At 51.7% G+C, this 14263-nt stretch overlaps 1 protein-coding gene across 1 annotated transcript; it reads left to right on the top strand.

The window, feature by feature from the left end:
* Positions 1 to 4437: 4437 nt before the first annotated feature.
* On the top strand, positions 4438 to 6810 carry SOWAHA (sosondowah ankyrin repeat domain family member A). The gene has a single exon (XM_080555375.1). It carries the CDS (start codon positions 4576 to 4578, stop codon positions 6319 to 6321), a length of 1746 nt encoding a protein of 581 aa, XP_080411501.1. The 5' UTR covers positions 4438 to 4575; the 3' UTR covers positions 6322 to 6810.
* The last annotated feature ends 7453 nt before the right edge of the window (positions 6811 to 14263 follow it).

Genomic DNA, 14263 nt, shown 5'->3' with positions numbered 1-14263 from the left:
GCAGATAAACAAACTCTTTCACATTTCTCAACACAGGCCAGAGGAAGTAGCTTTTTGGTAACTATTTGTCTCTTGAATTACATCCTCCTGGGTAATTTTAGAAATGAAATGGTTTCACAGTTACTCTTTTAGCAGCACAACCACCAAGAACTTCATTAAACGTTCATTGGTTGTACTGACAATGTATGGGACTTACAAAGATTTTCTATAACAGCACTATCTTTCTCAGCTGAAGTAAAGTCAACAGGAGCTGTAGGTCCATTTCCCCGGAAATGGCTGGAAATGGCCCCAAATTTCCCTGCTTCCTAATGCAGAAGGGCAGTATTACCACACTGCACCTCATGCCAGGTTTGCATTACCCTGTCAGAATCCCATCAAGTTCACAGGCACCACCTGAAAAACAGGGGATGTTTGGGATGGGTCCTTTCAACGTCTGCATGGAACAAGCAGTATTTCATAAACACAGACTCTGAGATGCACAGAAAGCTGCATTTGAACGGCTGCTGTTGAGAAACAGCCTTTGAAGTGGTTACTGAGGTCTTAAGAGTTACAGCTGAATTTTGCTCGTTCGTCAGAAAATACCTTTTCTCTGCAAATAATCATCTCTCTCTGCTCCCCCTTCCCACCCCTTTGCAGACTTTTGCTCAATTGTTTGTGTATTGAAGGTTGCTGCATTTTGCCAAGGAACAAAGGAAGAGCTATTTCCCTTCACAATGCATGCTCTTTGTTTCACATGAAAATATCAACAAAGAAACTGAAAAATCGTGAGCTTTGTCATTCTATTTGTTCTGGGAGCCCTGATTTCATCTCAGAGGAAAATAAGTTTGCCTTGGGGGACAAATCCCACCCACAGTCAATACCACCTAAGCCCCACCTTTCTGCAAAGCAGCAGCACGCCATCCAGCCGAGACTATCCTAATATATTCCCTTTTTCTTCCTCTTTTGTTTCCAGCGTGGCACCTTGCTTTCCTTCTGGCCCTGAGAATACCACGGGGGAAGGAGTAGGGCCTGGGATACCACCTCGTTCAGTTTTGAAGTGTCATAGAAACACCTTTGCTCTGAGTCATAGAAAGGTTTGGGTTGGAAGAGACCTAAAAGCCCATCTAATTCCAGCCCCCTGCCGTGGGCAGGGACACCTCCCACCACACCAGGTTGCTCAAAGCCCCATCCAACCTGGCCTTAAACACCTCCAGGGATGGAATACTGGATACTTTGCTTGATCTCCCACCTTATTTCCTGGGTTTGCATGGTGTGAATAATTGCAGCCATGTAACCTTTACCTTCCTCCCCTGACAGGGTGCCAAAACAGCCCAGGCTCTCTATGCAATTTACTACATTGTCATGTCAATAGCTTGAAAGTTTGTGAAATTTATTCCTGGGAAAGGCAACACTTCTCAGTGCAAAATAGAGGCCAGCTCCCTAAGGCTTATGACACAGAATGAGCAAGCTGCAATATTTGTGTTTAAAAAAAGTAGCAGTAAATTGATTTAATCGTGGGTTTCTGTACGTTGTTTTTGTCCCAGCCAGTAAATTAGAAATATCAAGACATGTAACAGTTGGCTTGAAATCTCCTAAGAACCAGCCCACAGCATTCCGTAAATAGCCCCACACAAAATATTTGCTTTATAAGTTTTTGGTGACACAGAAAAGAAGGCAAAACTTCTCATGTTTTTTTAAGGCTGGAGATTCCAGATGACTGATAAGCATAACGTCCATGATGCTCTAAACTCATTTATTACGTAAATTAATACAATTCATTCAAAACGCTTAATTTCTGCTGCACAGTCTGCTCAGAGCATGACCAGCCCTGAGTAAACCAAGAGAAGCTCACTGGGATCTGGTCCCCTGGACTTGGCACTCAGCCTGAAAGGTGGGCAGCCAAAAGACATCAGCAGATAAGGGACAACACTGGCAAACAGGATGGAGAGAGGGAAGTTGGGGAAGAGACCTCACACCCACCGACTGAAAGACTGTGAAAAGGAGCACAGCCATACGGCACAGGCTGCCCACAAACAACGAGGAGAGCGTGCATGGGGCAGGTGGTTGGGTGAGTCACTGGAAAATTACCTGGAGAGAGAGCTCCTCACAACAAGGCGCTTAAACGAGAGGAACCAGTTCGCGCTTGGCATGGCACGAGGCGCACTTGTAGACGTCCCTCTTCCTCTTCAGTAACCTCCTGGGGACGTGCCTTCTCGCTTCGGGGCCACGTGGAATGCCAGGACCTGCAGGGGGGAACAGCCTCAGTAACAGCCCTCCTCTGCGCCCCAGAGAGGCGGTGGGACCTCGGCCACAGCAAGAGGCTTCCTGGGGCACGGAGGGCCCTCTGCAGGAAACCTTTTGGGGTGGGGATAAAACGGGGGGGAGCTGGAAGCACCCTCGTGAGTCCCAAAGGATACATGGGTGCAGGGAGCTGACGCCTTTCTCAGGACTGTCCACGCAAGCACAGTACCCAGCACCTCCCTGCAGGCACCCACAGAAACACTGCCGGAGCCGTGCAGTCCCCTGCGTAGCGGTCAGCCCTAGGACGGAGCCTGCCGTGCTTGAGCCAACCCAAGCAACAGGAGCAACTCCTCCTGAAACATTTGTAACATAAGAAAATGCTTTACACAAAAGCCTATTCTTCTGAATTATTTTCCTGCCTCCTCTTGCTCACTTGCAGACATGAACTATAATCCTAGGGTACAGCTGAAAGTTTGCAACGCAGAAATCATGGACTGCTGAGATTTTCTATGCCTGCAACAGATTCTAGTAAGGAAAAGAAATCAACATTGAAACCAAAGCATAGCAATTAATTTTTGGATGCTTGCTCATTATTAGCTCTCTACAGTAGGCAAGGCAGAACTGTGGGATGCCGTAAGCTAGAAAGCATTGCTAACACACCAAAACACTACACACTAGCAGCTCCCTCGGCAGAGGGCGAGGTTACTGTATATTCCACATCTAAAGGCAGTAATAAAAGGTGTGCGATTCACATGGAAATACTGAATTGCTACAATCAGCATGAAGATTACACGCTATTATGTGAAAGAACATTAGAGCAGCAGAATGATTTTGAGGAACTGGCTCGGCGCCAGCTTGTTAGCAAGAGATAAAATAGCTTTTCAGAGATCTGCACAAAGATGGAGCGAGAAGGAGAAAGGCTGCCAAGCAAAGACTGAGCAATCTGCAGGAAGAGGCTCTCCCACCACCAGTAATGGGTGCGAAGAGGCAGAAAGGAGGTCAGCCTCAACGGGAAAGCAGAGAGGTACGCTGCGCGGAGATCGCTGCACCTTGAGTTGCCTTCAAAATGGAGACTTTAGCACAGGCTGATACTCCATTTTATTCAAGCTCCAAGATGGTGAAAACAAAAATCTATTTTCTGTTTTGCTCATCCATCCTTGTGCAGTTACTTTTATCCGTCTTCATGCCACACTGACTCTGCTCATTCCGTGTTCAGTCGCTCTTGCTGTTTTCCTAGACAAACCGTTCAGTCATTCAGGAATCAATTTAGTGATCTCAATTGCAACACTCAGCTGAGGAGAAAACAAGTTTGCAGGCTGAACGTCATCTCTCCAGCAGGTCTTCAGTCCTACTCCTTCCCCTGGGGAAAAGACATTTGTCTGAGGTTTTTTACTGTAGAATTGAGAACAATAATTATGTTAAAAGAAGTGCTTAAGCAGAAGCAATTGATATGGCAGCACAGTTAGACAGCTTCTCTCTATGAAAAGAGAAGGTGTCTCCTCTCTCGGATGCACATGAATAGGTGCGGGCATGCTGTGAAGCTTGCAGCACTTACAGATACACGTGGACACGTGTGTACGCTGCAGATACAATACAGATAAACACAGAGGATACGATAAATAGCATCATATATAAGTGAGCATATTTCAAAACGTTGACTTGTTTTCAGGTCAGAGACGCTGACCCAAAGGACTCGCGGCTGAGCCCGCAGAACAAGGGAGGGTTTTGGGGACCGCGGAGCTGACCCCGCAGGGTGGCTGCTGCCTAAAGCCGCACCAGCTTGCTGATATCGAAACAAACCCGATCATTTTAGAAAGCTGGAAGAGGAATAAATCAACAAAGCGTGTGCACTGCCTACGGAGCAGGCTGAGGGGGGCCCTCACCCCCACGGCTCTCCCCAGGCACGGCCCGCGGGGAAGGCTCCAGGGCTGCCTCCTGCCTGCCCCGGGGCCACAGAAAACCGAAGTCCCCCCCCCGGAGCCCGGCAGCCGCGGCTCAGGCCCGCCGGGAGGCGCAGCAGGAGGGCGGCGGGGGCCGAGCAGCCCCCTCGGGGCCGGGCTCCTCACCTGGCGCCGGGGCCTCGGAGCCGGGCGGTGCCCGCGGCCCAGCGCCGCCCCGCGGGGAGGAGACAGCGGGGCCGCGCCGCTCCCCGCCGGAGGAGGAGGAGGAGGAGGAGGAGGAGGAGGAAGGCGGGCGGGGCGGCCCGGTCACCTCAGCGGGAGCGGCCGCAGGTGCCTGAAGCCGACGGACCCCGGGCGGCCTCCTCCCAGCCCAGGGCGGCCTCCCTCCGCCTCGGGGGCCGTCGGCGGAGCTCTGTCAGTCAGCGGCTCGTCCACCTGTGGCGGCGGCGGCGGGATGGCGGAGCTCGCCCTCGGCCCCGCCGCCGTGCTGGGCTTCCTGCGGGAGCGCGGCGGCCGGGTGCGCAACGCCGAGCTGGTGGGAGCCTTCCGCCCGCTGCTGGAGGCCGCCGGGGACGCGGCGGAGCGGGCGGAGCGGCGGGAGCTCTTCAAGCGCTCGGTCAACGCCGTGGCCGTGGTGAAGGAGCGCGACGGCGGCAAGTTCGTCGTCCTGCGGCGGCACCTGCGGCCCGCCCCGCCGCCCGGGGGCGTCCCGATGGACGGCGGCGGGCCCCCGCCTCAGGGGCGGCTCTCGCCGTCGCCCTCCGAGGCGCTGCCGTCGCCCCCCGAGGAGCAGCCGTCGCCCCCCGAGGAGCTGCGGTCGCCCCCCGAGGAGCTGCGGTCGCCCCCCGAGGAGCTGCGGTCGCCCCCCGAGGAGCAGCCGTCGCCCCCCGAGGAGCAGTTGTCGCCCCCCGAGGAGCAGTTGTCGCCCCCCGAGGAGCTGCAGTCGCCCCCCGAGGAGCTGCAGTCGCCCCCCGAGGAGCTGCAGTCGCCCCCCGAGGAGCTGCAGTCGCCCCCCGAGGAGCTGCAGTCGCCCCCCGAGGAGCTGCAGTCGCCCCCCGAGGAGCTGCAGTCGCCCCCCGAGGAGCTGCAGTCGCCCCCCGAGGAGCTGCAGTCGCCCCCCGAGGAGCTGCAGTCGCCCCCCGAGGAGCTGCAGTCGCCCCCCGAGGAGCAGTTGTCGCCCCCCGAGGAGCAGCCGTCACCCCGTGCCGTGTCCGAGCTCCGTGGCTTCTTCCAGAGGAGCGGCGGCGGCGGGGTGCCCCTGCCCGCCGGTGGGCCCGGGACCCGTCGGGAGCCGGTCCCCAAGCCCTGCATGCTGCCCGTGCGCTGCGTGCCGTCACCAGCCGCTGCCCCAGAGCAGCCCAAGGAGCCCGGAGCCGCCTTGTCGCCCTTGCCGGAGGAGGACGAGGCCGGGTGCCGCTCGCCCAACCTGCGGCGGGTCCCCAAGACCCCGCGGGCCAGCGAGGAGCCGGCGGCGGTGCCGCTGGAGGAGGCCGAGCACCGCTGGCTGGTGATGGCGGCCGAGGGGCAGTGGTCCCAGCAGCTCCACGGGCTGCTGCTGGGCGACGCCAGCCTGGCGGCCCGGCGGGACTTCATCTCGGGCTTCACCGCCCTGCACTGGGCCGCCAAGAATGGCAACTGCGACATGGTGAGGAACATCATCGACGTGGCGCAGAAGGAGGGGGCTCACGTCAACGTGGACGCCAGGTCGCACGGCGGCTACACGGCACTCCACCTCGCCGCCATGCACGGCCAGGAGACGGTCATCAGCATGCTGGTCCGCAGCTACCACGCCAAGACCGACCTGAGGGACTACAGCGGGAAGAAGCCGCACCAGTGCTTGAGGGAAGGGGCCTCCATTGCCATCAGGCGCTTGCTGGGGGACCCCAGCCTCGAAACCGCTGGAGGAACCTCCCTGCCCATGAAGAAAAGCACCAAGATTGCTGCTTCCATCTTGAGCTCCACCAGCACTTTCCTGGGGGTCATATCCGATGACATGGCTTTCTATGACCTCACCAAAGGCTTAAGGAAGCCTTCATCCCTGAACAAGCTCCTGGCTGCCACGACAGGCCCGAGGAGGAAGCCAAAGACCAGAGGGAGCTTCCCTTCGTATTGTTCCCTCTCTGAGGTGGTAGAGGAGGAGGAGCAAGAAGAGGTCGTTGTGAAACGCCGGCCGGTCTCCGAGCTGTTCTTTGGCCACTAGCCTCTGCCTTCTGGGGATTGGAATTGTTCAATACCGTGACTGGGGGCCTTGGTCTTCTCTTGAAGAAGTAAATTGGATTTCTTCTCTCCATGTCTTTCTTCTTAGAAGTAAGTTCAAGTGAGCCAGTAACAGGGTCTGGCTCAAAGGCCGCCAGATGAAACCCAGTGCTCAGAAGCCTGAGGAAAGGAAAGGGCACAGGGAGTGTTACAGACAGCCCGTGTACCATGCTGATGCATTAAGACCTCAGACTCTGTGTGTAGACAGGTTAAAATGTTTAAGGTGCAGCTTTCCTGGTCTGTGTTCCTCAGCTGAAGAGCCAAACTAAGGTAAAGAACTGCATATTTTACACTGTGAACAGCAGCCTGGTAGCCGGCTGCTTTAACGCGGCTTGTTATCTAGCAGGCTTGCATTAGAGGAAAGATGCATAGTTTTCTATGATGTTTCTGAATGTTTTGGTAACAGAGGAGGAATATTTCTATTTTAAAATTGTATATTTTCAAATTGTGTTTTTTCAAAATGAAATTTCTCACTACCAGAAATACTAACATGTCTTAATTGTTGCCTAAAGCATTTTATTAGATTAAGAGGTTAAAAATGAAAAAAACAAACAAACAAAAAAACCTCATTGCTCAGTCACTCTGACCTGTCTACCTCACTGTGAAGTCTAGGTTAGCTTTTTTTTTCCCCCTTCCTGAGGGACTTTTTGACCAGGTGGTACTAACCATGTCTCAAAACTGTGAATGCTTAAACTGACTGTAGTTCTATCGCTTAATCTGAATGAAAACCTTTTTGATGTTTGACAGCAAAAAGCTGAAGTGAAAAACCAGGACTCAGATCCTGTGCAGTATGAGTAGCCAACTGGAAACAGAGTTAGGCTTGTATGTCTGATTCTTTTTATTTAAAATCTGAACCTTGATTTTAGACTACTTACAAAGAATATTTATAAAAAGATTGGGCTTTGTTCCATTGGGTGTTTCATGATAAAATGTCTGCATGACCTCTTAAAGTGATGTATATCTCAACAGCATGAATCACTGATCTAAAACTTTTCTTTTGTATTATAATTGTTTTATATAGAGAGAACTACATGTAGCTCCAAACAGCATGCTACTGCGAGCAACATATTTGCAATGAGATTGTTATTATTTTTTAAATTATTTGGCTAAAGTTAACCTGAAGTGAAGAGGCAGAGCTAAGAAGAGAAACTGGTTGCTTTGCTCAGTCTGCTAAAACCGCCTCATTTTTCATCTAGAAACGTAACAACAGAGCTGCACAACTCAGAGGTGACAAAGGTGACGGCGGTTCTGTGCCTGCTGTGCTTCTCGGTCCCAGTCAGGTGTTCGGGTTTCTGTACCCAAACACTTGTTTGCTGCTTTGCCTTTCTTTCCAAGTCAGTGACTTCAGGAACGTGGATTTTGGGTTTTGTTTCCAGCCTTGAATTACGCCTCGTACTTCCTCTCTTTGTCTGTAATTGGCTTTGCCCAAACACTCATAGGACCGCGCTGGGCGTGGAGGCGCTGCCTTCGTTCCCTGTAGCGTTGGCCCCGCGGTCCCTGGCGTTGGTTGCAGCCGCTGAGCGCAGAAGGGTCCGAGCCAGCTGCTCTCGGGAGAGAATGGGATTATTCTGCGCCTGTCTGCTTCCGTATTGAACTAATTGAGTTGTTACGCAAACGTTAATGACCAAGCACCTCAGGACTTCTATGTCTGGAGTAGGGTTAAAAAAAAAAAGTTCTGTTTGCTCCGTAGCTGTTGGTGTGACCGGTGCGGTCGTCTGAAACTGCCGTTTGTGCTGCGGGGTCAGCTCGCAGAGTTTCAGGAAAAACGTCTGTTGCTCTGTTTTTAAAATCCTTTCTCAATTTAGTGACATTAAACACCTTCCTGCTGTAGCTCTTGAAACCACAGAAGCGTGCGTGTGTGTTTGCCTTACCTTTGAGGCGCCCACAGAACTGAGGCTGCCTCGGTGCGAGTTGGAAGCTGTCTCCAGATTGACTCAGTCCTATTTGGAGGTTTGTTATGAATAGGTATAGTGAAGCATGTAGTCACGTCATGTGCCTGAATTCTTAGTGCTAATGTTGAGTAAAAACAACCTGAGGCAGAGGCAAGGTATGAGGAGGGAGTGCTTCTGTTCAAAAAAAAAAAACACACCAAAAACCCCTGCAAATTGTGGTTACGACTTCACCTTCAGAAAGCAGGGAGAAGGCTTCAAAGCTCCTGCGCTGCTGCGTCAGGGCAGAAAGAAGAAGTCACGTCTGCGATAAGGCTTTGTTGCAACACGCCCCATCGAGGAAGTTCTGCGTTCCTCTCTCCTCGGAGGCCTCACCACGACTGACTGGCGTGCCACAAGAGCCCCCGGCAGCGCTGGAGGAGCCCTGGTCCTCGCCGCGGTCCCGGGAGGTGCTTGGCCAAGGGCTGCGATGCCGGGGGGGCGCCGAGGCTGGCAGTGCCACGCAGGTGGGGTAGGCCAGGCTCTGCCCGCGAGGCTGTGCCGTGACTCAGCTCACTCCTCCCTGCTGAGCACATTAAGGAAAAGATAGTGTTTAGGCGGGCTGCCATTAGCGCACCCAGTGCTGCATGCCTTCAGGTGCAAACACACACTCAGAGGTGCCGAGAACGCACCGCTGCCATTTTACAAGAACACGGATTGCCTTCAGTTTGAAGTAAAACCAGTCCTTTTTACAAAAACACGGATCACCTTCGGTTTGAAGTAGAACCAGTCCTTCAGCTTTCTTGGTTTTGGTTTCGTGTGCTGCTGCGTACACCGTGGGGGGACATGGCAGGGGATTTTTTAGCAAATCATGGGAGTGTCTTGGCAGAGACTAAGCACAGTACTGCTTCGTGAATCCCTCAGCTTAACAGCAGCTTCTCACGTTTCATTCCTTGAAGCCCAAACCCAGCTGAACACGACAGGACTTTGACATGAATGAATGACAGCTGTAAAGTTTAACCAGGAGGCTTTCGTGAGCACGCAGCAGCGCCGCGAGGGGACGGCACGCCAGCCAGGCAAAGCCTTCCGAGCTTGTGGCCCTGCCTAGAGCCGGGGGCTGCCTCCTGCACCATCAAAGCTGATTGCAGGAAAGGATAGAAACAAAAAAAAACTTGCCCCTGGGCTCTGGTTGTGCTGCAAGGAAATGGCGTACAGGGTGGGAGAGGGCTGGCAGCGATTTAAAGGTGGAAAGGGCGGGTGCAGGCACAACACAGGAGCAGGATTCAGGAGCCGGGGGTTGTTTTGCCTTGGTGACTGGTCTGCCTACCTGTCCCGTCTCAGTTTTCCAGCTGTAATATGGAGATAATCTCCCTGCTCACTTCTGTAAAGCACACAGTTATTGGTATTTAAATCAAAATCAAGGTAATTTTTTTAGACTTGTAGGCAACACGAGCAGAGTCACTGGTAACCTGTGAATGCCCCACACTCACTGAAGCGGCTACATAAACGAACCTGGTGTAGGTTTTACTTTAGCAGCAGGGATCACCAAAGCTAAATGTTTGTCTGACCCTGACTCCAGTCATTTTTGTAACAACTCTGCCCATTCACCAGCACAACAGGTTCTGAGGAGTATCAGCTCAGCAATCTGCGCCGGAGAGGTTCGCAAACAAGCTCCAAGCTGTGGTTCTGCGCGAAAGGCCAGACTTTGTCCTCCAGGCTAGGGCCGTTTGATCAGAATGAGGCAATGCAGTTGTGGGCAGGTTCAGGTAGACTTTTTCTGTCTCAGTTCTCTTCTCACGAGTATTGAATACAAACAGCTGTTGCATGAAATCCTTGGGAAATGCCGACCCTGCCCTGCAAAGGAGCCTTTACAAGGTTTTGGCTTTATCACCAAAATGTCCATCAGAAGAGTCATATCATAGCTGCCAACAGACCCAGCAGGAGCTGCAAAACGAACCGAGGGGAGGTGAGGGCCGTGAGGCAGTCCCCCTGAGCTCCTCGTTGCTCTCCCCTTCTTGTGCTCTGCACATTTCCACCATGACCTACATTCCTTGGATGCATTTGCTTCCTAATTTGCATCTTAATCAAAGTAAAATGGCAACACGGCTGTTTTTGCTCATTCCACTGATTTGTGCTAATGTGGGACCCTATAAATTCATAAAGAGATTAATAACACCGACTTGGCCTGCACGTAGCACGGGCACGAACAGCACTTTGTTTGTGGTGGGACCACAGGGGCAGAGCAGGATGACACAGATCCAAAGCTCTGCATCACGATGAGGAATGTTTACTTTCCATTCCAGGGCCAAGGCTAATTTCACTAATTTATAAGACAAAGCAAATTGTCAAGCACATCTAGTCCTTATACAGGGCTCAGCTTCTGTCACTGGCTGCAGTACCTAAATGTTTGTCTCCCACCGCCAGGAAAACAGCATGTAACAGCCAGGGAGTGCTTGGTGTCCCCAGCAGGAAGAGCTACAGCCGGTCACGTTGCCCCTTTCCTACCTTTCAGCTCACGTTCCCTCTCCGAGGAATAGCTGAGGACAGTGATGGAGTGTGCAGCCCTGGATCCAGCCACCACCAGCGGCTGCCTGCCTCCCGCTCCTTGCGAAGTCAGGGACCAGAAAAGCTACATCAGGAGACACCCTAATGGTGATTTAGCCACCAGCAGTAAGAGTGACAGTGCAAAATAAACCAGATTAGCACCAAAAAAAGTATTTAGAGAGATAAATCGCTCCTGTATTTGCTCTCACCAAACTCATTCCAGTTATGAGCACTGTTACACCTGCCAGGGTTCCTGACACAGACCTGCCATAGAAGCACGCGGCGCAGCACCCAGCACAAGCAGGTGGGTCTCACTGCCCCTAAAAGGGCGCACCCAAAGCCACCAAATTGCACCTCAAAACGTTTTTTTAGTAAATTTGTAACAGTAACTGGTGGGAACGCTCCCCTCGAAGCAGCTCTCTACCCGTTGCTGGGGGTGGCTCGGCCCCGTTTGCTGCTGCCACCGCTCAGTGCCCGCTGTGACACCGCGTGGCACTGACATCACGGGCAGGAGGGGGCAGCCAGCTGGACCCCCAAAATGGGTGCGGGAGCCTCACCATCAGGAGCTGCCACCAGGCAGGGACGTGACGAGGTGGTGAGGTGCTGTGGGATGCTCCTCTTCTCTTCTCGCGGGCTGAAGGCCGTCACAAAGACCCCTGGCTGTTTGCACACGATTTCAGCAGTCTCTCTTATTCTGCAAATCAAGCCTCTATCGGCTCAGCCCATGCTTTCTCTCCGTGGATTTATCCGTGAGATGACTCAGCTGCTAGGCTCATGTGACATTTTAGAATCTCTCATACAATCTTTAATGCCTCTCGCTGTTTAACGGGGAAATTCACGAGCTGCTTCTTGAGTGCGTTTTGTTAAACCCAGAGGTTACACAATTCCCGCTGCCTGATTATCCTTCCACGTATACGTGGGCTCCCTTAGGGTGCAGAAGATTAGCTTTGCAACGCTGCTCTGAGCTTATTTTTAAAATTTTATTCAGATGGTTGCCATGAATTCCCAAAGCAGAGAGAACATCCTCCCATTTATTAAGCGCAGCTCTCACAAGCACCAGATACATCTTCTGCGGTACATTTGCATTAACCCCTGCACCCCTCCCTTCCTTAATTAGCTCCACACGCACAAGTCCAACAGCATAACGCCCCCGTGAAGAGAACGAGGCCAAGGTTTAAAAAAACAGAAATAATAAAATCCTTTCAACTTAGTGCCTGAGAGGCTGAAACAGCAGCTCCTGATCCAGCAGTGACTCCCACACGTTGCAGTGGGTGTTAAATCAAATCCTAAGTGAGCCACTACCTCTAAAATTCCCGCAGTCGCTGCCAAGGCGCTGTCAAACGAGCAGAACGCATGTTCTCCTTCCACTGGCCACTTGCTCTATCCCACACCTGCTATGTGCGCTCATCTCTCTGGCTCTAGGCAATAAAAGTTCTCTCTCGCAAGTAACGGACGCGATTTTGAGCCACCGCAGCCTTTGACCATTATCAGAAGTACCTGGGGCTGCTCCTATGCGTTAGAAGGGATGCTCTGCAAAGCTCTTAAGATGGGATCAGGTTAAATCATCATTTGTGTTTGCCCATCAGACTGTGATTTTACAAGCCCACATCTTAGCACGTAGGTGCTCCGGGAGTACTGCGCACGACTTGGACTAGGTGATCTTGGAGGTCTCTTCCAACCTAGACGATTCTGTGATTCTGTGACTTACCTCCAGCATGAGCTGGCACCACTGCCTTGGGCTTGGCCACTGGGAACAAATCCATAACAGACGATCAGCATGAAAATGGAGACCCACCTGACATCCAGAGCTGCTGGTGCCTTGGAAGCGTTGTTTCTGCTTGCCAGCAAAGAGGTTTCCATTTCATCGCCGTATCATTTTCACTTTGCCTGAAATTCACAGTTTAGAAAAAGTAACAAGGAGCACAGATTCATGACTTTTTGCAAAACAGAGTAGAATTTGTTTCTACTTTTTGCTCTTTGACACATACCTGTGAATGCCAGAGTGGTAGGAGTGGCAAAAGTCTTCCCCATGATACCAAGGACCAAAAAGCCAAGAGAAACTGAAGGGTGCAGACCCATCCTTTCACCTCAAGGCACATACCAGCTTCAATTTATTTCCGACTAGTTGGTTATCCTCAGCTAGGAGAGGAACCACACATTTTGATTGGTCTAGGAGAGACTGCGGATTTTGTAGTGGTGTCAGCTGGCACTGACAAACTGCCCCATTCTTCAACCACCCCAGAGACTTCAAACTTTTTATTCTAACGAGCTCAACTGAAGTCAAGTGGCCACCCTGCTGAACAGCTGGGGCACTGGTCGCTGGAGTTACTTGTGGCCAGTAAAACAGCGGATCCAACATTAAGCACAATCCGTTTTGCTCAGATCAGCAGGACAAAACTACTGTTCTAAACCATCCCCTTGCACCCTTTACTACAATTACATTTACTGGCACTTGCTGAGCGTTGTAGACATACCTCTGAAGCCACCTCTGCAGCCTTACTCAGGGTACATCACGCTGGGTTGTTTCTCCGTAAACGTGGGCAGGGCTGTCGATACAGGTACGTCTGTGTAAGTGCAAACCCAAGTCCCACAGCCACAGAGCAAACCCTTATTTGTTGGACCCCGTGAAGCACCTATCACCACGTCCGTTTGTTCTGAAGGCAGAGGGAGAGCAGCTGGTGACCTCAGAGGCACTGCTAGTAAAACATTTCTTGGTAATGCCTGGCATCGGGGAACAAGGAAAATCTGTTTTGCCCGTGGGAGAAACCTGAGTTAGATTCCCAGCTGCCTCGCTCATGATCGAGGCGTGCAGCTCACACCGAATATTCCTCTCACTGAACACTTTTAAAAAAAAAATCACTCAAATTTTAAGTACAGCAACATCACTGGTTTGACTCAAAACACAATGTTAGTTTAAAAGATTTTTGCCAAGGGAATTATATAAAGCCTCATTGAAACCAAATTATTTCCTCCGCTCTTCCCACCTACCTCTTGCTGCAGCCGAGCTCTTTCCCCACGTTCAGCACTCCCCGTGCACACTGACAATTGAAAGCTACGTAAAAACAGCCCCCAAAGGCGTTGCTTGAAAAATAAACACTTCAAAAGCATAGTGAGGACTTTGCAAACACAGCGTGCGGGAATAAGTTCAGAGTTTAACGTTCCCAGAAATGTTCTTTTAAGGCGGTTTCAACACCTACTGGCATTTTTTTTCTGCCCTCATAAGAAGACCCACTACTGAACAGCCCACCTGGGCTGCGCAGAGCCAGGAGGTACTTGAGGAAGGCAACTACTAAGAAAATGATTATTTTCTTCCATTGCAATGTATTTTTACTGTGTCACGTACATAAGCAGTAGAAACAAGTGCAGGAGTTTCACCGAAGCGATCCGTAGCATTCCCTATGGTTTTGTTCAATCTCAGTTCAGATTTGCACACCCGCATCGTTTTCCATTTCAAACACTCACCCACCCACGAGG

This window comes from Anser brachyrhynchus (genome assembly GCF_964034855.1).
Source record: "Anser brachyrhynchus genome assembly, chromosome: 14".
In the NCBI taxonomy this organism is placed as follows: Eukaryota; Metazoa; Chordata; class Aves; order Anseriformes; family Anatidae; genus Anser; species Anser brachyrhynchus.
This window is presented reverse-complemented; position numbering and strand designations above follow the sequence as displayed.

Coding starts and splice junctions, on each gene's coding strand:
- SOWAHA (XM_080555375.1), top strand. CDS start 4,576: ATGGCGGAGCTCGCCCTCGGCCCCGCCGCCGTGCTGGGCTTCCTGCGG.